Below are 23,250 nucleotides of genomic sequence, written 5' to 3'. Positions count from 1 at the left end.
TAATCAATTGATGGTGTTAATCAACCGAATTAATCGATTTTATTCTGTTTGGTTTATTTGATTTTGATGAGAAAGTTCAGTCAATTTGGTTTTTCGAACACAATTCCATTTAATTTTTTTTGATTTGTTTGGTTTGATTTTTAAACGATTGAATAATGCAAATAAGTAAATAAATAATTAAAGGAAAAAATTAGAATGATTCATGCATATGTAATAAAAAATTATGAATAGAAAATATTAAAGACGAAGCCATCTATTAATAATCTTATCTAATAAAAATAAGCTATCTTTATCTTTAATTGTCTAACTAAAGATAAGAAACTTATGATAATGATTTACATAAGATAAAACCATTAGCAAAAAGATAATCTATAAGCTATTTCCAAAGATAAAATTATGAAAAAGTCAATGATACATTTATCTATATATACGTTGTATGCTCCCCTTCCCTCTATTTATACCACACCAATTCTATTCCAATTAAACTCAATTTTCTTCTCCTTCTTCTCTATGGCTTCTAGCTGCCTCCAATGGCTCCTTCTTGTCCAAGCCTTTCTCACCGTAGCCGCCTCCTCTGATTCTTGTCACTTCCCAGCCATCTTCAACTTCGGCGACTCCAACTCTGACACTGGTGGGCTGTCAGCCGCCTTCGGGGCGGCCCCGCCACCTTACGGCGAGTCCTTTTTTGGCAAGCCGGTCGGCCGGTACTCTGACGGTCGTCTCATTGTCGACTTCATAGGTATGCGCATTCATTTATTTCAATCTCAATTATGGCAATTAATAGTTTAATTTCCATCATCTCACTTGTAAAATCATAATATTATTGCAGCAAGTAGCCTGGGCCTCCCGTTCCTCAGCGCTTATCTCAACTCTATTGGCACCAATTTCTCTCACGGTGCAAACTTTGCCACGGCCGGGTCAACGATCAGGCAGCCTTACGCCACACTGAGCCAGTCTGGCTTCAGCCCCATATCCATGGATGTCCAGACTTGGGAGTTCTCCCAGTTCAAGTCTCGCTCCCAAGCACTCATACAACAAGGTACACAATAATACTAAAAACTCTTTATTTATTCGTTATAATATAACTTAATCACTTATTCACTTCATAATACAATTTATTCACTTCATAATACAATTCATATATTGTACTTAACTTTTTTTAATGAAATTGATGGCTTCTCTTGCATTGCAGATCTAAAATCTACTAGCTAATATATGAATTCATAATATAGAAATTAAATTATCGTTTGTGTGTAGGATTGTTCAAGGATCAACTGCCGAAGGAAGAGTACTTCTCTCAAGCCCTATACACGATCGACATTGGCCAGAACGACCTCACGGAGAGTTATTTTAGAAACTGGACCACCGACGAAGTCAAATCGGCCATTCCTGATATCTTGGATAAGTTTGTTCTCGCCATTCAGGTGGATTTAATTTCTTAATCTTTTGTAGTTTGTTCGTTTTTGAGATATCAATGTTAATACTAGGGAGTGTTTTGTTTTGTCTATTTTTGTTTGGGTGTTTGCAGAGTATTTATTCGGATGGAGGGAGGTACTTTTGGATTCATAACACTGGGCCTTTTGGCTGCCTCCCTTATGTTTTAGACCGACTCACCCTTAAAGCGCCAGAGGTGGACCGTTTTGGCTGTGGGGCCCCCTTTAACTACGTAGCCCAGCTATTCAACCAAAAGCTAAACCAGACTTTGAGTCAACTGAGAAAGGATCTCCCACTAGGTGTCTTCACCTACGTGGATATTTTCTCGGTCAAGCGCGAGCTCCTAAGCCATCCGCACCAGCATGGTTCGTAAGAATTACAATTAAACCTTACATTTTAACTTTTAAATTCTTATAAATATGATTTTTTTTTTTAGGATTTGAGTTGCCACTTGTAGCATGTTGTGGGCATGGAGGAAAGTACAACTACAATATGAATATAGGATGTGGATCGACAGTGACAAGAAATGGAAAAGAGGTGATTGTTGGAAAGGCATGCCAGAATCCATCGAAGAGGATCATTTGGGATGGAGTTCACTATACTGACGCCGCCAACAAATGGATCTTTCAACAAATTGTGGATGGAAAATTCTCGGATCCACCGGTTCCTCTACAGTTGGCTTGCAAAACGAAGGCATAATGAGTTGTTGATGCATTAGGTTTTAGCTTATTGATTTCGAATTTTAGTCGATCTTGTTAGGAAGCTTGATTATTAATAAATTGCCAATTATATTTATTTTTATTAGAAGTGAAGTTTGATTCCATTTACTAGCTCCAAGTATTTTAATGGGTCTAGTTGCCCGAGACCGGAAGGGATTTACTCACTCAACTTATTGCCATTAATGCTCAAGGAGATTTGTTAGTTCTCCACAAATATTATTCAAAGACAAATCGAGTCTCCAAGTTGCATAATCACCCAAACTCAATGGTACTTGCCCCCATCAAGTTATTCATTGATGCATAATATTGCCAATGTTTTCTGGTACTTGACCAGAAATATTATTATCAGATAGTAATAACTCCTCCAAATAGATGAGATTATATTGCACAAAGCATCTGGTATGCGTCCAGAAAATTCATTAGATGACAAATCCAAAAGTAACAAGCTAGAGAGGTTGCCCAAAAAATCTAGTATACGTCCAAAATATCCATTAAATGACAAATCCAAATATAATAAGCTAGTGAGGTTGGTCATGCTCAGAGGTATCTCTCCAGTGATATGATTCCGAGACAAATCTAAATGCATCAAGTGGATAAAATTGCTCATGCTCAAAGGTATCTCTCCAATTATATAATTAATTCCAAGATAAATCTAGTACTCCAGATGGATAAAACTTTCCATATAAATTGGAACTTTTGTTAAAGAATTACAAGCAAAATCCAAATGCTTAACGAATTTTTGAGTTTTATCGTTGATAAAACAAAATTACCAATGATGTGTGGCTGGAGTGCTGATCAAGTCATCATGTTCTAGAGGGAGAGTATGATGAGTTGTCTTCTATGTTGATTAAGTCATCAAAAGATCTCTGGTCAATGCTACCTGCAAGCAGGGTCTGGGTTGCCCCGGTCCCTGACACCCCGATGTTCGAGGCAGATCCCACGAATATATAAGGAACATGTTAAATAGTAGAGTAATGAAATGAATAAACAATGACTACGATGATATACCCTGACACAGGGGGGTGCCCTCTGGTAGATCGATGAGTTGATCATAAGGATGATTGAGTCATCGTGATTAGGAAGGGTAGGTGAATGTGAGCCGGATGAGGAGATGGATCCGAAGGTGACGACACAGAGCCGAATGTAGCATCGATCCAGAAGTCAGTATAGTTGGAATACAACAATGACACGTAGGCCGAAATATGACAGTGGCACGCATACAAGAATATGAAAGCGGCACACAACCCGAATAATACCAATAACTCGCAATCATAATAATAGTGTGAAGGCCGAAACATAACGACTCGATAGTCGGAACACAGCATGCAGGGTAGAACACATATCACAGAGGTAGAGTATAGCAATAGTGGCCTGAAGGTCGTATCAGTAGTGGCCTGAGGGCCGGATCAGCGTCGAAATTGTACATCGACATGGATCAAATATCAGATTGGTGTCGGAAGTGTATGACCGCACAGATCGAGGGCTGGGCAGGCACCACGAACATGGCAGTGTCGCTAGATGGTCGTATCTGGCGATAGGGGTGCCAACAGCGGCGATGGCGCTGTGCAGTTGGCGAATGTCGTGGGTCGACCAATGGCTAGTGAGGTTGGTCATGCTCAGAGGTATCTCTCCAGTGATATGATTCCGAGACAAATCTAAATGCATCAAGTGGATAAAATTGCTCATGCTCAAAGGTATCTCTCCAATTATATAATTAATTCCAAGATAAATCTAGTACTCCAGATGGATAAAACTTTCCATATAAATTGGAACTTTTGTTAAAGAATTACAAGCAAAATCCAAATGCTTAACGAATTTTTGAGTTTTATCGTTGATAAAACAAAATTACCAGTGATGTGTGGCTGGAGTGCTGATCAAGTCATCATGTTCTAGAGGGAGAATATGATGAGTTTTCTTCTATGTTGATTAAGTCATCAAAAGATCTCTGGTCAATGCTACCTGCAAGCAGGGTCTGGGTTGCCCCGGTCCCTGACACCCCGATGCTCGAGGCAGATCCCACGAATATATAAGGAACATGTTAAATAGTAGAGTAATGAAATGAATAAACAATGACTACGATGATATACCCTGACACAGGGGGGTGCCCTCTGGTAGATCGATGAGTTGATCATAAGGATGATTGAGTCGTCGTGATCAGGAAGGGTAGGTGAATGTGAGCCGGATGAGGAGATGGATCTGAAGGTGACGACATAGAGCCGAATGTAGCATCGATCCAAAAGTCAGTATAGTTGGAATACAACAATGACACGTAGGCCGAAATATGACAGTGGCACGCATACAAGAATATGAAAGCAGCACACAACCCGAATAATACCAATAACTCACAATCATAATAATAGTGTGAAGGCCGAAACATAACGACTCGATAGTCGGAACACAGCATGCAGGGTAGAACACATATCACAGAGGTAGAGTATAGCAATAGTGGCCTGAAGGCCGTATCAGTAGTGGCCTGAGGGTCGGATCAGCGCCGAAATCGTACATCGACATGGATCAAATATCAGATTGGTGTCGGAAGTGTATGACCGCACAGATCGAGGGATGGACAGGCACCACGAACATGGCAGCGTCTCTAGATGGTCGTATCTGGCGATAGGGGTGCCAACAACGGCGATGGCGGTGTGCAGTTGGCGAATGTCGTGGGTCGACCAATGGCTACCGCTAGAAGCGGTGGCCGGAAGGGGGCAGAGTTAGCGCAAAGCACCGAAAGGGTTGCATGGTTGTAGCACCCCCGGAGGCCTAAGGCAGAGGCGAGAACTGACTGCTACGGCTTGTAGCGCTGGCGACCCACATACGGGGGTGGAAAGGAGGGTCATCGGCTGACGGTGGAGCCCTCACTTGAGGGCATCGGCGTAGTCGACGACGGAGGTGTGCATGAGCTCATATCCCTATGTGTTAGGTAGTCAGCTGTGGTGCAAAGGCGATGGTCAGTCGGGCACGAAAGCTACGGCCCTGGAGTGCGATGGCAACGCCCTTGGCGCTGGAGCGGTTTGAGGGTGGCCTACGGCGGCGTTGAGGGGCAGCTATCGAATTACTGTGGAGCAAGGAAGACGCTAGTGAGAGAGAAAAGAGGAGGAGTGGAGATGTCATTGCCGGCTAACGGCAACATGGTGGAGAGCCTCCAAAACCCCTCCTCAAGTGGCGGCCTCGTCCAAATCCAAAAAAAAACCCTAATCCTCTCCTCCCGTTGGCGGCGACCTCCTCCCCAGAAGAAGAAACGCCCCCACTCCTCTCTCTTTACACGCGATGCACAGTAGCCATTAAAAACCAAAACCCTTCCTCTATCAAAAGACTGAAATACCCTTCTTCTTCTCCATAATTCCCCTTGGGCCCCATAAATATATCTGCATAACTAGTGTCCCCTTCAAGTCTAGTTAAAAGAGGCACGAGTCTGACTGACTAGATAGTATGTTGCAAAGGCTGAATCGCTCTCGAGTACAGAGTTAGATTGCTAGGTTCGTCATGTAATGTCAAGCCCGTATCTATGACGATGTTGATCGAGCAACAAAAGTGGTGTTGAACAAGTGACAAGAGCGATGCCAATCGAACAACGATAGCGATGATGGGAATGGTAAAAAATAGTGCTGCCCGAGTGTCGAATGAGACAGGTACCGACAGAGCAATGAGCGAGGCCAAGAAGGAGACCGAGTTAATGCCAAATGATGTCAAGCATACGAATGCTAAACAGGTGATTGGGCAACGAAAGTGAAAGTCATGGTTCGAGCGGGCATAGAGCCTGAGAACTGAACGGGAGCATAGCTCGTGAGACAGAAGATGCACAAAAGCGAAAGTCGTGAGCCAAACAGGCGTAGAGCCCAACAACTGAACTGGAGCTAGCCTGTGAAATCAAAGGCGCACAAAAGCGAAAGTTGTGAGCCGAGCGGGCGTTGAGCTTGACAACTAAACTGGAAAGTAGCCTGTGAAATCGAAGGCGCACGAAAGTGAAAGTCGTGAGCCAAGCGACGTAGAGCCTAACAATTAAACGGGAGCATAGCCCGTGAAATCGAAGGCGCACGAAAGTGAAAGTCATGAGTCGAGCGAGCGTAGAGCCTGCCAACTAAACGAGAGTGTAGCCCGTGAAATCGAAGGTGCATGAAAGTGAAAGTCATGAGCCGAGCGGGCATAGAGGCCGACAATTGAACGAGAGCTAGCGTAGCCCATGAAATCGAAGGTGCACTAAAGCGAAAGTTGTGAGATGAGCGGGCGTAGAGCCTGTGAGATACTCTGGTTCGAGACTAGTAGAGATAGCTCGACCTCGAGCGGGGGAGATAAATACCACAATAAGCTAGTCTGAGACCAGTGGCGTCTACTAGACATCGAACGAGGGAGATAAGGGATCCGGTAAGATGGTCCAAGACCAGTGAAGACCGCTCGACCTTGAACGGGGGAGATAGGGGATCCGATATGCTGGTCTGAGACTAGTGAAGATTGCTCGACCCCCGAACAGGGGAGATAAGGAATCAGATATGCTGGTCTAAGAACAGTGATGACCACTCGACCCCGAACGGGGGAGAAAAGTTATCTGATATGCTGGTCCGAGACCAGTGACGACCGCTCGACCTTGAACGGGGAAGATAAGGAATCCGATATGTTGGTCCGAGACCAGTGACGACCGCTCGACCCCGAATGAGGGAGATAAAGGATCTGATATGCTGGTTCAAGACCAATGACGACAGATAGACCCTGAACGGGGGAGATAAAGGATCTGATAAGCTGGTTTGAAACCATTAACCACCGCTCGACCCCAAACAGGGGAGATAAAGGATCTGATATGATGGTATGAGACTAGTGACGATCGCTAGACCCTGAATGGGGGAGATAAAGGATCCGATAAGCTGGTCCGAGTCAGGTAACGATTGCTTGACCCCGAACGGGAGAGATAAAGGATCTGATATGCTGGTTAGAGACTAGTGACGACCGCTAGACCCTGAACGGAGGAGATAATGGATCTGATAAGCTGGTATGAGACCAGTGAAGACCGCTCGACTTCTAAAGCCCGTGGCTCTAATATAACTCAAATCCGACTAATCAGAACGGGAGTCTCTGACTTGAGGGTTTATAATCTCCACTCGACTTCTAGAGCCCATGTCTCTAATATAACTCAAACCCGACCGATTGGCACGGGAGTCTCTGACTCGAGGGTTTATAGTTGTCGTTCGACTTCTAGTCTATGATCAGAGAGCTAGGCCCTGAGATCCTAATCGGAGACTTGTACCGCTCATTTCTGATCAGGGAGTTATGGCATATCCTATGACTGAAGGAGAAAATATAATAAAAAAACTGACCTGTCGACCAGCTAAGGATCTAACTCAATTCCTCGACTCCCGAATATCCATGGAGTGAGGAGAATATGATATGTCTGTCAAAAACCATCGGGATGATGATGATGATAGTGTTTTTCAGCGTCGTTCATCTTCACATTGCAGATCAGGCATAGTTCCCACAGATGGCGCCAATATGATTCTATTGGGAATCTGAGAAGACAGAACTGCTGGTGATGATGTGGCTGAAGTGTTGACCAAGTCATCATGTCTTGAAGGGGAGTGTGATGAGCTGTCTTTTATGTTGACCAAGCCATCAAAAGATATCTGGTCAATGCTACCTACAAGTAGAGTCCGGATTGCCTCGGTCCCTGGCACCCCAATGCTCGAGGCAGATCCCACGAATATATAAGGAACAGGATAAATAGTAGAGTAATGAAATGAATAAACAATGAGTACGATGATGTACCCTGGCCTGGGGGCACCCTCTAGTAGATCAGCGAGTTGATCATAAGGATGATCGAGTCATCGTGATCCAGAAGGGTAGGTAAATGTGAGTCGGATGAGGAGCTAGATTCAGAGGTGACGGCACGGAGCCAGATGCAGCATGGATCGGAAAGTCAGCACAGTCGGAATACAACAGCGACACGTAGGCCAAAATATGGCAATGGCACGCAGACCGAAATATGAAAGCGACACGCAGACTAGATAATACCAATATCTCGCAATCATAATAATAGTGTGAAGGTCGAAACATAATGGCTTAATAGTTGGAATACAGCATGCAGGACAGAACACAGATCACGGAGGCAGAGTACAACAACAGTGCCCCAAAGGTCGAATCAGTAGTGGTCTGAGGGTCGGATCAGCACTGAAACCGTACATTGACATGGATCAAATATTGGATCAGCGTCGGAAGTGTATGACCATGCAGATCGAGGGCTGGGTAGGCACCGTAAACATGGCAGCGGTGTTGGATAGTTATATCTGGCGATAGGGGTGCCAACAGCGACGATGACGTTGTGTGATCAGTGAAAGTCGTGGGTCAGCCAATGGCTGTAGCTAGAAGTGGTGGTCGGAAGGGGGCGGAGTTAGCGCAAAGCACTGCAGGGGGTGCATGGCTACAGCACCCCAGAGGCCTAAGCCAGCGGCGAGATCTGACTACTCTGACTTGTAGTGCCGGCGGCCCGCATACGAAGGAGGAAAGGAGCGTCATTGGTCGACGGAGGAGCCCTCACTTGAGGGCGTCGGCATAGTCGGCGATGATAGTGTGCGTGAGCTCAGATCCCTGTGCATGAGGTAGTCAGTTGTGGCACGAAGGCAGAGGCCAGTCATGGCACAAAAGCTATTGGCCCAGGAGTGCGATGGCGGAGCCCTTGGCGCTGGAGTGGATCGAGGGTGGCCTGCAGTGACGCTAAGGGGCGGGTATCAAACTGCTGTGGAGCAAGGAGGACGCTCGTGAGAGAGAAGAGAGGAGGAGCGGAGATGTCGTTGCCGACTACCGTGTCAACATGGTGGACAACCTCCAAAACCCCTCCTCTAGCGGTGGCCTCGTCAGAAAAACCCCCTAATCCTCTCCTCCTGCGAGCGGCGGCCTCCACCTCCCCAGATGAAGCAGTATCCCCTTTTCCTCTATCAAAAGACCGAAATACACCTCTTCTTCTCCATAATTTCCCTTGGGCCCCATAAATATATCCGCATCAATCGTATTTACATTAGCTCCTACTTCATCTTGTAACAAATAATTTGACAGAGCAAGATGCTCTAGGCTATTGTAATTAATTTGGTGAATCCAGCTATTTATTGAAGAGAGATTAACACAACTCATATCTAGATATTCTAGAAGAGTCAGGTGGGAGAGCCAACCTAGATTATTTGACCATAGTGAAGAATAGCAATCGTAACAACTAAGGTCGAGGAAGCGTAGATTAGAAAGATTGCCCAATTGTTGAGGAATTAATCCATCAAAGTTTACACAAGATAGATTAAGATGTTCCAAATGAACAAGCGAGGAAATCATACTAGGCACCAGGGATGAGAAGTTGTTGAAGCTTAAGTCAAGATATTTTAAATGCTTTAGTTCAAACAAAGAAGGATTTACCTTACTTTTAGGAAGATCAAGATATTGATCGAGTGGGTAGTGAAGATAAAGCCTAATGATGGTTGGTGGTGATGTTGTTGATTCTAAAGTATGAAATATAGAAATATGAAATCTGTAAAACTCACAGTGATCTCCCGTAGTAGATCTTGATCTTTGCTTATCCTCGGAAGAACGATCACGAACGAATCAGAAAGCTCTTCAAGATTCCATGAACTAAATCCCAAGCCTTCTCTTGTATTCTTCCTTCACTCTTATGATCAACTTCTTTAGATTGCTTTGGATGACCTTATATAGGTGTAGAAGGTCTCTTCCCCTTTCTTTATTGATGGAGGAAGGTGAATGGATTGGAAGAGTAAGGGGAAAGGGTGCCTTCTTACCTTACGAACTCTAACATCTCACACTCGTCCAAGTCAATCCATAAATGTTAACTAGTCACAAAGACCATATAAACCACATAAACTATATTATAATCAAGTCATAAAGAGCAGAGCAAAACACTAATTAGTTACAAAGACTAAATAAGAACATCTAATCCTTACTTTAGGAAAAATGGTTTGTGCGACAACAAGCATAGTGAGCAATTATTGCTAAAAAGATTATTACACCTTACATAGTTGCTCTATAGAATAAATCAGAGACATCAATAACTTGTCTTTACCTAGATTAAATTATTTTCATTTACATCAATATAAATATCTCTAATCTTTCATTATGGCTATTATTTCAAGAATATATTCCATATTTAAATATTTACAAACATTTCTATACACAACAAAAATAGGTCAACTAATGAATAACATCAAAAGATATAAATCTATTTAATTTTCCTTTTTAGTTAGAATCTATTCATTCTAATCAGTCGCTTTCCTAGTTATGCTCTATAGGCCAAATCACCCATAGCCAATAGAAAACATGCTAAAGTAGTAAACACTGATTAGAACTTCAAGTAGATAGCTAAATAGTCATTTAAAATAAGATTGAGATTAACTTATAATCTCAAAGGTCTCACATAGTAGAGAAGTAGGGATCCATTCTCCTCTACCCTTATTATAAGTATAGTATATGTGGTATGAATCACATGCTACAATGTTATTCTCTTTACTAAGTGACGTTTGGTTCTTTCTTAGGAATGAGAATGGGAATGAGAATCATAGTATTGTAGAATAGAAATGAGTATGAGCATGGATATCACTCTTAAAAATAATATTTGGTTAGTTGAATATTTTTTATCAGAATAAACTAAAATTTTCTTTTTTACCCTTAAAGAAAATAAGAGAAAAAAATAGATGTGAGAGAAAGTTGAATGTGAGAGAAAAATATGATAAGAATGTATGATGAGAGAGAAAATGTGATAGCAAAGAATAAAAAGAGGGAAAATGTGATGAGAAAAAATGAGAATAGAGACTATGATGGGAGAGAGCATGATGAAAGAGGATGAGAAAGAAAATATTATGAGAGTGAAAGTATGATGAGAGTGAATGAAGAGAGAGAAAGTGTGATGAGAGAAAATGAGGAGAGTGTGTATGATGAGAGAGATTGAGGAGAGAGAAAGTGTGATGAGAAAAAAAAAGAGAAAACAGAGTGTGATCGGAGAGAAAGTATGGCGAGAGAGGATAAGGAGAGAGATGTTGGTGCAATATCCCTCTAGTCAAGGTTGACCAAGCTTGAGTTGGCTCAAGCTTGAGTTTGGGTTTTGATTTTTGGTAATACATGGAGATGATATGATCAAGATTGGAGATTGCAAGAGCAATCGTCCGTACTGGAGGTTAGGCAAAGGCAAGTCCAGCAAGAAGGTTAGCAGAAGTTGAAAATTCAAGTGGTCAGTGTTGACTAGACACTTGTTGGTGGAAGCCCTAGTGAGTGAAGCCAGGTAGTAAAGGAAAATCTTAGTGAGTGAAACCAGGTGAAAGCCCTAGTGAGTGAAGATAGGATGAAGGAAAATCATGATGAGTGAAGCCAGGTGAAAGTCCTAGTGAGTGAAATTAGGCAGATGGAAGGACTTGGTGAGTGAAGCCAGGTAGTTGGTAATCCTGGTGAGTGAAGCTAGGTAGTTAAGGAAAATCCTGGTGAGTGAAGCCAGGTGAAAGTGTTGGTGCAATCGACCTTCAAGGTTTTAATGTCAGACAAATATGTTTAAGAATGCTTAAGTATGTTAATTATGGAGTTTGATCTAGGGAAGTCCTAGTTGTAGGCTAGGCAAGGGAAGTCCTAGTTGGAGGCTAGGTAAGGTGAGAAATCTCGGTATATCGTGGAAGCCAGGTGGATAGGTCTGGAGGACTTGATCCTGATAGATCGGATGAGTACGATAGAGGGGGGTGAATATCGTACTCTTTTAAAAACTTTTCTTTTCGTATTTCAAAACAATTTGAGTAAGCAGCGGAAAATATAAAGGGACAAGTTTGTTTACTTCGTTCGGAGCCTAGCTCGACTCCTATTCGAAGGCCCGCGATCCTTGATCGCACCGATGGGCAAATCACTATAGCTCTTCTTTCTGAGATTCTCGGAAAGAAGCAGATCGTACAAATGAGCAAGATAGTAACAACCCTACTATCTTGCTTAAGTGAATTACAATGCAAGCTTATATAAAATATACCGACAAGTAAATGTAGTTGAAGCTTTGGTCGGCACTTCCGGATAGTGTGGCGTACTGAGCTGATGAAGGCTTGTAGCACAGTTTGCTTGCAGAACAGAACTTGAGACAATCAGAGAAGAGTTGCTGAGCCTCAGACCTCGAGCTCCTTTTATAAGTGTCATTGTTGTTCGGTCGACCGATCCCTCTGTTCGGTCGATCGAAGCCGCTCCCTTCCTTCCTGGCTAGAGTCTGACGTTGGCTCGATCTTTTGCTTTAACTGATCTTTAATGGTTCAGTCGACCGATAACCTTGTTCGATCGACCGAACGGTGGACTTTCCTTCTCGCCAAGATTCACACTTAATGCTCCATTAATGCTTTTACTGTTCAGTCGACCGAACCTCATTTTCGATCGACCGATCATGCTGTGATGCCATATTTGCGATCCTGATCTGCTTTGCCATTTTTGCCTGTTCGGTCGACTGATAAAAATCCTTTTTCGGTCGACTGAACCTCCTGTTTAGTCGACTTAACCCTTGGTAAATTGAAGGTTTCTGAGTGCTGGTCGCGTGGCCGCTGACAGAGCCTGATTCTGAGTCAAAAGTTATGACCATTTGAAGTCCAAGGGGTCATATGATTCTGCAACACAAAGTTAGTTTGATATAACAAGAATATTCCTGCAAAACAAAGTTAGCACAGTTATAATAGTAATATGCATGAGTATAACAGTTAGGACTGTCTTGATCTCAGCTTGAAAATCTTCCCGGTTTCATCAGTTGGATCAGCGACTTTAGGTTGTTCCCTTCAGAAACCCGACCTCTCTGTCGCTCCTCCAGTTATTTACCTCAACCTACCTGTCAAACGTTAGGTCCTCCAAACTTGTTTGGACTTTACTATCTGGCCATGACTAGGGCTTTCCTGATTGAGTAAATATCCTGCACACTTAGCCAAATATCAGATCATAACAAGACTTAACTTGAATCTTTGACAACATCAAAACTCAGGTTTGATTCTGGTGCACCTTGCACCAACAATCTCCCCATTTTTGATGTTTGGCAATCAAGGTTCACAGTTAAGTTTAAAATATGCAAAGTTAAGTAAACAAACATTTAACTCTCCCCCTGAGTTCAATAACTCCCCCTAAATTTACTATCTCTCCCCATTTGATACACATCAAAAATAGGGGTAATACCAACATGTTTGAAATAGTTTAAGAGAAAAACTAAGTTTGAGTTAGAAAATTGATTTGGAAATTTTTGAAATCAAGGTTCTCTAAGTATAAGTTAGAAGTTATTCGATTGAAAATAATAGTAAAATAAAAAGGTTTTTTTTATAAAAATCCATAAAATATCTAAGCTTTGAATTATTAAGTTAAAACTATTTGAAAATGAATTTTTGAAAAATTATCTAAGAAAAACTTTGGAAGTTAGAAAATTTTTTAAGAGAAAATAGTGAACTAAGTTTTTAAATTAGTCTTTAATTTTTTTTAAAAAAATAAAAATCTAAGTCAAATTTTGAAGAAGAAACTTTGAAGCAAAAAATATTTTTAATCAAGAACATTTATACTTTTTAGGAAAATAAGTATATAATTTTTGAAATATTTTGGAAAGAGAATTTTGAAATATATTTTAAAATCCATAAGTCTAAAAGAAATAAGTTTTGAAAATATGAATTTTGAAAAATTTTAGGAAAGTTTGGTTTTGAAATGATGTTGATGCTCCCCCTTAATTAAATAATCTAAAGACCAAGCGCAATATGAAAAATATATGTTAGACCAACGTTTTGGAGTAATTTAATAAATTATTTAAGTTAAACTTAATAAAGGTTAGTTTTGAATTAATTAAGATTAATTAATTTAGGATTAAATTTAAATTAATAAAATACGGTAATTAGTTTAAGTTGTTAATCAATTTTAGATTAATTAAAGAAACTTAATAATTAATTGATAAAAATTAATTAATGTTGATTTTTAATTAGATTAGATTAAGATTATTTAAATGTGAATTAATTTACGTATTAAATTAGAGAATTTATAAATTAATTGATTAAGTTGAGAATTAAATTTCGATTATTTTGAATTTTGTGTTAATTAGATTTGTAAAGTTAATTTAATTAACTTCAAATTAATTAATGATTTAATTTTTGTTTTAATTAAAATAAATTAGGTTTGAGATTAAAAATTTATTGATTTATTTATAATTTATTGTATAAATTAAAGTAATTTATTTTAAATTTAAAATTTAATTAAGTTTTAACAAAGTTTTATTTTTAAAAAAAATAATTAAGTTTTAATAAAGTTTTAAAAGAAAGTTAATTAAGTTTTAAAATAATTTTAATTAAGTTTTAAAATAATTTAATTAAGTTTTTAATTAAGTTTTAATTAAGATTTAAAAATTTTAAATAAGTTTTAAAATAATTTTAAATAATTTTAAAATAATTTTTAATTAAGTTTAAAAAATAATTTTAATTAAGTTGAAAAATAATTTTAATTAAGTTTAAAATAATTTTAGTTAAGTTTAAAATAATTTTAATTAAGTTTAAAATAATTTTAATTAAGTTTAAAATAATTTTAAATTAAGTTTTAAAATAATTTTAATTAAGTTTTTAATAAATTTTTTAAAAAAGTTTTAATTAAGTTTTACAATAATTTTAATTAAGTTTTTTTTAATAATTTTAAATAAGTTTTAAAATCATTTTATTTAAGTTTAAAATAATTTTAATTAAGTTTTAAAATAATTTTAATTAATTTTAATAAGTTTTAAAATGATTTTTAATAAGTTTTAAAAAGTTTTAAAAAGTTTAAAATAATTAATTAATAAGTTTTAAAATAAGGTTTGATAATTAATTTTAAATTTAAGTTTGAATTAAAGTTTGATAATTAATTATGAATTTAAGTTTGAATTAGAGTTGATAATTAATTATGAATTTAAGTTTGAATTAGGTTTGATAATTAATTTTGAATTTAAGTTTGAATTAGAGTTGATAATTAATTATGAATTTAAGTTTGAATTAAAGTTTGATAATTAATTTTGAATTTAAGTTTAAATTAGGTTTGATAATTAATTATTCGAGAAAGGTTATTGAACTCATGTTAGATTCAAACTTAGCTTTGGGTTAATCAAGCCGACGTCCTAAGGATAAGCTTTCAGTTCAGTGGCGAGGCATACGACCTACTTGGATATCATTAGACCACTTGCTGAAGGCTTTCCAAACTGTTCCCGTCCAAAAAACTTAATACTAAATTTTGGTCTAACTAGCCCATGTTTGACTGGGGTAGCTTCGGTCAGATCCACTAAGTCTAGTGCACCAGGTAGAATTCCATATTCAACCTAGACATGCCTTCGACAAAGCTTCCTTGACGTACTATCATCCCAATCCATTCCGATGCTATGTTATAGGGTTTGGTAAACCTTTTTCATCTAACCGTTCTAAGCAGAAATAAACCTAGTCCTAAGTATTAAGTTTGGTTAATCAAGTTGGTTGTATTATTTTTCTACTTTCTCCCCCTGAGTCATAGCTTAGATAAGGTCTATCTAAGTAATAGATTTGACTCTTAGGGACCAAGTATAGATTTGGTTCAATTTGTTTGATTAAAAATTTTGTTTGGACCCATGCTTGGACTTGACTTCTAACTTTTTGACTAATTAAAGACAAATATGATTTGTTTGTTTGTTTAGGGTTGTAGCCAAGTCCTGATTTGTTGTACACGGCTCGTTGCGATCCAAGTACCATATTTAGACACTTGGATCCCAGTTCGAACTTTTCCAACATTTCCTTGAGTTGCTCGACTTGTCTTTTCAAGTTGGAATTTTCTTCCTCAAGTTTTGTAACTTGAGTCAAAGTTCCAACTTGAACTTGATTAGTCGAGTTACTCAAGTTAACTTGTTCCTTAAGGTGGTCTATTTCCTTAAGTAGCAAGTTATTTTGTTTTTCGGATTTTGTTAATTTTTTAAACAAGCATTTAATTACTTTCAACATTTCAGACTTCGAATTAAAAGTTACCTTATCGTGTCCTTTTGAAACTGATGCAAATCCATGGCTTATCTCAGACTCGTCGTCAGACTCTGACTCATACTTATCTCCAGACTCGGATTCGGACTCTTCAGTCTTTGCCATAAATGCTATATGACTCAAGTGCTTTGGTTCTGGTTTTGTTCGAGGCTTAGCTTCCTTGTTTGGCCCTGCATACAAAGCTAACCCTTTCTTGGCTTGACTCAAGTTAGTCTGCTCATGTAATGTTAATTCACAAAATAGTTCGTCTAATTTAATAATGGAAAGATCCTTCGCAACTTTATAGGCATCTATAATAGATGCCCATAAGGAGTTTCGAGGGAATGAGTTAAGTGTATACCTGATGATATCGCGATTCTCAAGTTGATGGCCGATGATATGCAGTCCATTTAGGATGTCTTTAATCCTCATGTGTAGTTGGCTTGCCGACTCACCATCTTGCATTTTAATATTTAGTAATGAATTTAATAAAAGATCACGCTTTATTACCTTTCTATCATTTGTCCCTTCATGTAGTTTACTTAACTTATCCCACAAATCTTTTGCATTGTCGAAGGGGCCGACTCGTTTGAATTCTTCTTTTGATAATCCACATTGTAGAGTGTTGAGTGCCCTTGAATCAATTTGTACTTTCTTCTTTATTTCTTCTGTTCATTCCTCTGGACTGTTGACTGGTGATGTGTAGCCGCATCGGATAATAAGCCATTGATCAATGTCTGTTTTGAGAAAAACTTCCATCCTCTTTTTCCAGTATGAGAAGTCGCTTCCATTGAATAGCGGAGGACGTACGGTCGAATATCCCTCGAATTGCACCATTTGTTCTTGCACCAAAAATTGAGAAACAAAAAGAATTTCCAAGACTTTTGTTTTGGGATTAGTAGTGCGTGATTAAGAAAGAAAAAAAACTTAAGAATTAAATAAAACACTTTTAAAGCAAAAGAAAAAGTTTTTAAAGTTGCTCAAAAAACGGTTAAGTAATTTCAGAGCTACCAAGCTCTGATACCAATTGATAGATCGGATGAGTACGATAGAGGGGGGGTGAATATTGTACTCTTTTAAAAACTTTTCTTTTCGTATTTCAAAATAATTCGAGTAATCAGCAGAAAATATAAAGAGACAAGTTCGTTTACTTCGTTCGGAGCCTAGCTTGACTCCTATTCGAAGGCCCGCGATCCTTGATCGCACCGATGGGCAAATCACTATAGCTCTTCTTTCCGAGATCCTCAGAAAGAAGCAGATCGTACAAATGAGCAAGATAGTAACAACCCTACTATCTTGCTTAAGTGAATTACAATGCAAGCTTATATAAAATATATCGACAAGTAAATGTAGTTGAAGCTTTGGTCGCACTTCCAGATAGTGTGGCTTGCTGAGTTGATGAAGGCTTGTAGCACGGTTTGCTTGCAGAACAGAACTTGAGACGATCAGAGAAGAGTTGCTGAGCCTCAGACCTCGAGCTCCTTTTATAAGTGCCATTGTTGTTCAGTCGACCGATCCCTCTGTTCGGTCGACTGAACCCGCTCCCTTCCTTCTTGGCTGGAGTCTGACGTTGGCTCGATCTTTTGCTTTAACTGATCTTTAATGGTTCGGTCGACCGATAACCTTGTTCGGTCAACCGAACGGTGGACTTTCCTTCTCGCCAAGATTCACACTTAATGCTCCATTAATGCTTTTAATGTTCGGTCGACCGAACCTCATTTTCGGTCGACTGATCATGCTATGATGCCATATTTGCGATCCTGATCTGCTTTGCCATTTTTGCCTGTTCGGTCGACTGATAAAAATCCTTTTTCGGTCGACTGAACCTCCTGTTCAGTCGACTGAACCCTTGGTAAATTGAAGGTTTCTGAGTGTTGGTCACGTGGTCGCTGACAGAGCATGATTCTGAGTTCTGAGTCAAAAGTTATGACCATTTGAAGTCCAAGGGGTCATATGATTCTGCAACACAAAGTTAGTTCGATATAACAAGAATATTCCTGCAAAACAAAGTTAGCACAATTATAATAGTAATATGCATGAGTATAACAGTTAGGACTGTCTTGATCTCAGCTTGAAAACCTTCCCGGTTTCATCAGTTGGATCAGCGACCATAGGTTGTTCCCTTCAGGAACCCGACCTCACTGTCGCTCCTCCAGTTATTTACCTCAACCTACCTGCCAAACGTTAGGTCCTCCAGACCTGTTTGGACTTTACTCTCTGGCCATGACTAGGGCTTTCTTGATTGAGTAAATAGCCTGCACACTTAGCTAAATATCTGTTCATAACAAGACTTAACTTGAACCTTTGACAACATCAAAACTCAGGTTTGATTCTGGTGCACCTTGCACCAACAGATCCCTGGGTAGCCGAATACTGAGTCCTAGTTGTAGGCTAGGTAAGGGAAATCTCGGTATGTCGTGGAAGCCAGGTGGATAGTTCTGGAGGACTTGATCCCTGGGTAGCCGAATACTGAGTCTTGGTGAGTGAAGCCAAGTGGAGAAAATCCTAGTGGTAGTAACCTTAGGTCCTGGTGAGTGAAGTCAGATTGAGAAAAGCCTAGGGGGTGGTAACCTTAGGTAACGAGAAGTCTTGGAGGAGTGAACTCCAAGCAAGGTTGATCGGAGGACCAGCAGATCTCGGTAAATCTAGGTTTAGGTTTACCATTATTTTCTGTATTACTATTATTGTTGTTGGCTAATATGGTATTACAGGAAAAGTTTTAGTGGATCAGGCGATCAGACACTGAGCAGACAAAAGACCAAACATGTCTGGAGGATTATGTTTGGCAGGTAAGTTAAGGTATGCAACTGGAAGAACGACAGTGACGTCGGGTTCCTAAAGGAAACAACCTAAGGTCATTGATCTAACTAAAGAAACCGGGAAGGTTTCCAAGTTGAGATCAAGACAGTCCTAACTGTCATACTCATGCATTATATATTACTGTGCTAACCTTTGTGTTACAGGGATACTTTGCTTAATACTATGTTGCAGGTTTGGCCGGATCGGTCGACCGAACCAGAGGATCGGTCGACCGAACCAAGAGGACTCAGCACAGATCAGTTTAATCAGCAATAATTAGATACAGAAGGAAAATACACTGATCGGTTGACCGAACCCGAGGATTGGTCGATCGAACCATCAATATTAAAGGCGTAGTAAATGTAGATCACGATAAATCTCGACGAACAAGGAAGGAGCATGTTCGGTCGACCGAACAGAGGGATCGATCGACCAAACCATTGAAGCCTAGTTAATGCAGAATATCGAGCTAGCTGCAGTCTTCATCGAGGAAGGAATGGAGCTGGTTCCGTCGACCGAAAAGAGGGATCGGTTGACTGAACCTCCAGTACTCTTATAAATTGTGGCTCGAAGTCAGAGGCAGAGGAAGAACTTTCTGATAAAAAATTCCTGCTCTGTAAGCAACTCGTCCTCATCCGTGTAGCAAGCTACACCATCTGAAAGTGTCGACCTAAGCTATATCTTCATTTTAAGTTGTTGGTAAAATTTATTTTAAGCTTGCATTTATAATTCATTTAAGCAAGATAGTAGGGTGTTACTATCTTACTCCATTGTACGATCTGCTTCTTTCCGAAGAATTTCGGAAAGAAGAGTTATAGTGGTTTGCTCACCGGTGTGGTCAAGGACCGTGAGCCTTCGAGTAGGAGTCGAGCTAGGCTCCGAACAAAGTAAACAAACTGTCTCTATTTACTTTTCACTGTGCATGAATTTGATTTGAAAGAAAAGAATAGTTTTAAAAGTGCGATATTCACCCCCCCCCCCAATCTATCGCTTCAAACGATCTATCAGAAAGTCCTAGTGAGTGAAGCTAGGCAGATGGAAAGACCTGGTGAGTGAAGCCAGGCACATGGAAATCCAGGTGGGTCAAGGATGACCGAATACCTGGTGTTGGGAAGTCTAAGTAGGTCAAAGGATTGACCGGATACTTGGCACAAGGTGAGAAGTCCAAGTGGGTCAAAGGTTTGACTGGACACTTGGTGAAGAAGTCCTAACAGGTCAAGGTTGACTGGATGCTAGGCATGAGGAGTCCCAACAGATCACGGGTGACTGGATGTTGGGTTTAGGAACCTTGGACTTGAATTAGGCAAGTCAAAGGATGGTCAATCAATCAACCAATCGATTGAACTGGAGCCTAATCGATCAATCGATAGATTGGGAGTGTGCTGCGAATGGAGGCTGACCCAATCGATCATCCGATCAATTGGGAAGCAATGTCGTGAGCACAGAGGGGTTTCCAATCAATTAGTAGATCGATTGGCCATCCCCAATCAATCAGCCGATCGATTAGGGCTGGATTTCTCACTTAGACTCGAGGAAGGTTGAATCAATAGATCAATCGATTCAGGCCTTTTCCAGCAAGAGCACAGAGGCGCTCTGAATCGATCAGTCGATCGATTCATGCCTCCCCAATTGATTGGGATATGACTGTTCCGCATGAAGCAACTGATGGACGACTGAGATGGCGCTGATCTAACGTGGCAATCGATTGGGAGCCCTAGGAGCGCAGAGTATAAAGCCATGGCGAGCTTTCTTCTTCACATCTCTTCTTCTCGATCTTCACATGAGCTCTCACCATATTTTCGCCAGTTCTTGAAGTTTCTTGGGGATAAGTGTTGTTACACTTTCAAGAGTCAAGGGGCGATCTACATCAATAAGATCAAGCAAGAAAAGGTTTTTATTTATACACTTGTGCATTTTTATCTTGTTTGAGTGCATCTTTTTGTGAGGAGATTGTAAGAGGTTTCTCCACCTTTGGTAGTTATCGAGAAGAAGTGTTTTGACAGTGGAGTGTGTGTCGTGTGTGGATCCTTGGATTAGTCACCTCTTTTTAAGGTGGATACCAAGTAAATCCTTTTGTTAGCATTGTAAGTTTTGCTTCGAGTTCTATCCGCTGCATATCATCATCACAAAGCAAGTCAACAAGCAAGCGACGAGCTATTCACCCCCCCACCCCTCTAGATACAAATTGACCCTAACAAGTGGTATTATAGCGAGGTCTCTCTTCATCAGAATCATCGCTGGAAATGGCAACGAGCTAGAGGTTGAAAAAGTTGAAGCCGAATTTCAACAAGTCAAAGATTTCAAAAGAGTTTAATTTCAAATGGAATTCCGATATGGATTCGGATATGACACAAGGATGCCTCCGTCATACTCATCGACAAGCTTTGATTCTTGGAAATCAAGAATAAAAAACTTCTTCATGATGGAGATAGAGTAATGGTTTGCTCTAATGCAGGAATTTGAAGCTCCAACAAATAGCAAAGATAAACTCTCAAGAAGAGCAAATGGAGCAAGGAGCAAATTCAAAGAAGCGAGGCTAATAACAAAGTTGCCTAGCATTGAAGATGCCAAGGAGCTATGGAGAAAATTGGATAAAATTCATGAAGAACCCTCCACTGCTCCAATTCAAGAGGAATTCAAAGAGGGTGAATCATTGGAACAAGAGGAAGAGGACTCAGAAATTGAGAGATACTCAACATCCGAATAAGTCAAGCAAAATCAAGTGGAGCAGTGGAGGGAGTAGAGAACAATTCTCCTTAATTCTCTATTAAAAATAAATTAAATGGTTTTTAATTTTCATCTTTTTAAATAGTTAGAATTTTTTAAAAACTTTTAAATGAATCCTATTTTTAATGTGATCAAAAGGGGGAGTATAGAACAATTTTCTACTTGCAAAAGGTTATTTTTTTTCTTTTTTGAAAAAAAATCTTTTTGTAAAATTTTTCTAGCAAATTTTACTTAGAAAAATTTTCTTACTTGTAATTTTTTCGTACTTACAAAAATTTAGAAAATTTTCCTAACTTAACTTAGGTTTGATCACATCAAAAAGGAGGAGATTGTTAGTACCCCGTGGTAGTTTTGATATGATCAACCAAGTCAAGTTATGTCCTATTAGTATTTACCATGTGTCTAAGTGTACAGGAGCTTAGGATAATAGGAAGTTGAGCGGAAGACGTGGCTAGTGAGAAGGACGACACGGGAGAGAGCCGACGAGCTCTATGCGTCTGAGGGATAAGGAACTGCAGAAGAGTACACCGGCGAATGAGAAGGGTGCGCGCAGCTGTCCGAGGGATGAGAAGTTGGAGCGAAAGCCTGCTCGAGGAGAAGCCCGTAAATTCGGTTCGGGTGAGCCCTATTTTGGTTGGGCGACATCGCCCAAGTGATCGGAACAGTAGGAGAGCATGGGAAGGCTGAAAATGTTATTGGAGGCTCCTTCAAAGGGAGTTGAAGGCTCCTTCGAGGCGCCTCCGCGCCTCCGCATCGTCACTGTGGAAGGAACCTTCCATGGTTGGAAGGCGCCTTCGATGAACAGTACGAAGGCGCCTTCCAGCCCTATGGAAGGCTCCTTTGACTAGGTTGATTTTATCCAGTACCAAATGATAAAGGTTTATCCTTTGGCGTCTCATTGGAGGCGCCTTCTAGCCCAACGGAAGGTGCCTTCAAGGCACGGATAAGATTTTTCAGGGGCTATAAAAATATCCCTGGACCTTGGAAATACAACACAACTCCTGTATTCTTTTCCTAGCAATAGTCTGAGTAATTAACGAGTGTAAGAGGCTTCTCCACCTTCACCGAAGGGGATTTTTAGAGCTTTCATTTATCCTTGGATTAACAACCACCTAGGTTATAACCAAGTAAACCCCGTGCCTCTTCCTCCATTTTTCTTGTTGTTTATTTTAACTATACTATTGCTGCTAATTTGAGTTGAACGGTTGAGAAAGGTGGTGTTTTAATTTTTGATAGATAAAATCACCTCCCTCTTGCTAGCCCTACCGGTCCCAACATTGAGGTTAAGGCTTGATAGATTGGAGAAGACCCTAAAGAGAATTGAAAATATTTTTAAGGGTCAAAATGAGCATAACCTAGGCATAGGAACACAAAGGTTATTCAATGGTTATAAATGTTTGGGATACAAACCTAAGACTAAGAAGGATACAACCTCATACCATAGAGCTCCATATAGTTATGGAACTAATCCTAGGTCTAAGAGTCGAGTCAAAGATACAAAGGAAGTTATCCCTAGAAGTATTTTTGCAAAGACCAACGTGAATAAGGCCTCTAAGAAACCTAGCAAAGTCACTAAGATGGTCACAAGGGATGCTATCCCTAGAGTCGACCTAGAGGAAGTGACCAAG

The 23,250-nt window shown here is 39.9% G+C and overlaps 1 protein-coding gene across 1 annotated transcript; it reads left to right on the top strand.

Annotated features, from left to right (window-relative positions):
* The first annotated feature begins 510 nt into the window (after window positions 1–510).
* On the top strand, window positions 511–2,229 carry LOC121978252 (GDSL esterase/lipase At3g26430-like). The gene is made up of 5 exons (XM_042530622.1): window positions 511–739; window positions 830–1,039; window positions 1,258–1,424; window positions 1,529–1,799; window positions 1,871–2,229. The coding sequence occupies exons 1-5, from the start codon at window positions 511–513 to the stop codon at window positions 2,131–2,133; spliced, it is 1,140 nt and encodes a 379-aa protein (XP_042386556.1). The 3' UTR covers window positions 2,134–2,229.
* The last annotated feature ends 21,021 nt before the right edge of the window (window positions 2,230–23,250 follow it).

This window comes from Zingiber officinale, chromosome 4B (genome assembly GCF_018446385.1).
Source record: "Zingiber officinale cultivar Zhangliang chromosome 4B, Zo_v1.1, whole genome shotgun sequence".
Taxonomy (NCBI): Eukaryota; Viridiplantae; Streptophyta; class Magnoliopsida; order Zingiberales; family Zingiberaceae; genus Zingiber; species Zingiber officinale.
The sequence above is the reverse complement of the archived record's forward strand: the minus strand, read 5'-3'. Positions and strand labels throughout refer to the sequence as shown.